The sequence below is a fragment of the Merops nubicus genome, unplaced genomic scaffold (genome assembly GCF_000691845.1).
Source record: "Merops nubicus isolate BGI_N331 unplaced genomic scaffold, ASM69184v1 scaffold16443, whole genome shotgun sequence".
Lineage (NCBI taxonomy): Eukaryota > Metazoa > Chordata > Aves > Coraciiformes > Meropidae > Merops > Merops nubicus.
This window is the reverse complement of record NW_008599733.1, coordinates 2,830-3,183: the sequence shown is the minus strand read 5'-3', so window position 1 is coordinate 3,183 and position 354 is coordinate 2,830. Positions and strand designations below refer to the sequence as shown.

The following is a 354-nucleotide window of genomic DNA, read 5'->3' as shown; positions in this document are numbered from 1 at the left end:
AGCAGGGGGTGTGGGGCTGGGGAGGGGGGAAAGCAGGTGAGGGGACATTGCTCCTTCTCCTGCAGGTGTTCACCGCCAGGTCCTGTTTGCCACCGTGGGGTGGTTCGCTGGCTATTACCTTCTGAAACGTATGGAGTATGTCCATGCCAAGCTGGACAGGGACTTGTTTGAGTACGTCAGGCACCACCCAGAAGACTTTAAACCAGCAGGTATGAGAAGTTGGTATTTTAAAAAAGACCTCAGCCTGCCCTAACGTACCAGTTAGTAACTGCTAATGCATGTAAAGGTGTTGCTGGGCTGCTGGCAGAATCTGTTCTTTTCTATCAAGTCATACTAACTGCTAACTCTTTCCTG

At 50.8% G+C, this 354-nt stretch overlaps 1 protein-coding gene across 1 annotated transcript in view; it reads left to right on the top strand.

The window, feature by feature from the left end:
* Window positions 1–65: 65 nt before the first annotated feature.
* Window positions 66–354, top strand: part of LOC103770247 (NADH dehydrogenase [ubiquinone] 1 subunit C2-like) — a gene marked incomplete at its 5' end in the record, with an annotated part of 1,503 nt that continues 1,214 nt past the window's right edge. The window contains one exon of the mRNA XM_008937501.1: window positions 66–209. Coding sequence (XP_008935749.1) covers window positions 66–209 — 144 coding nt within the window. The remainder of the gene's footprint in view (window positions 210–354) is intronic.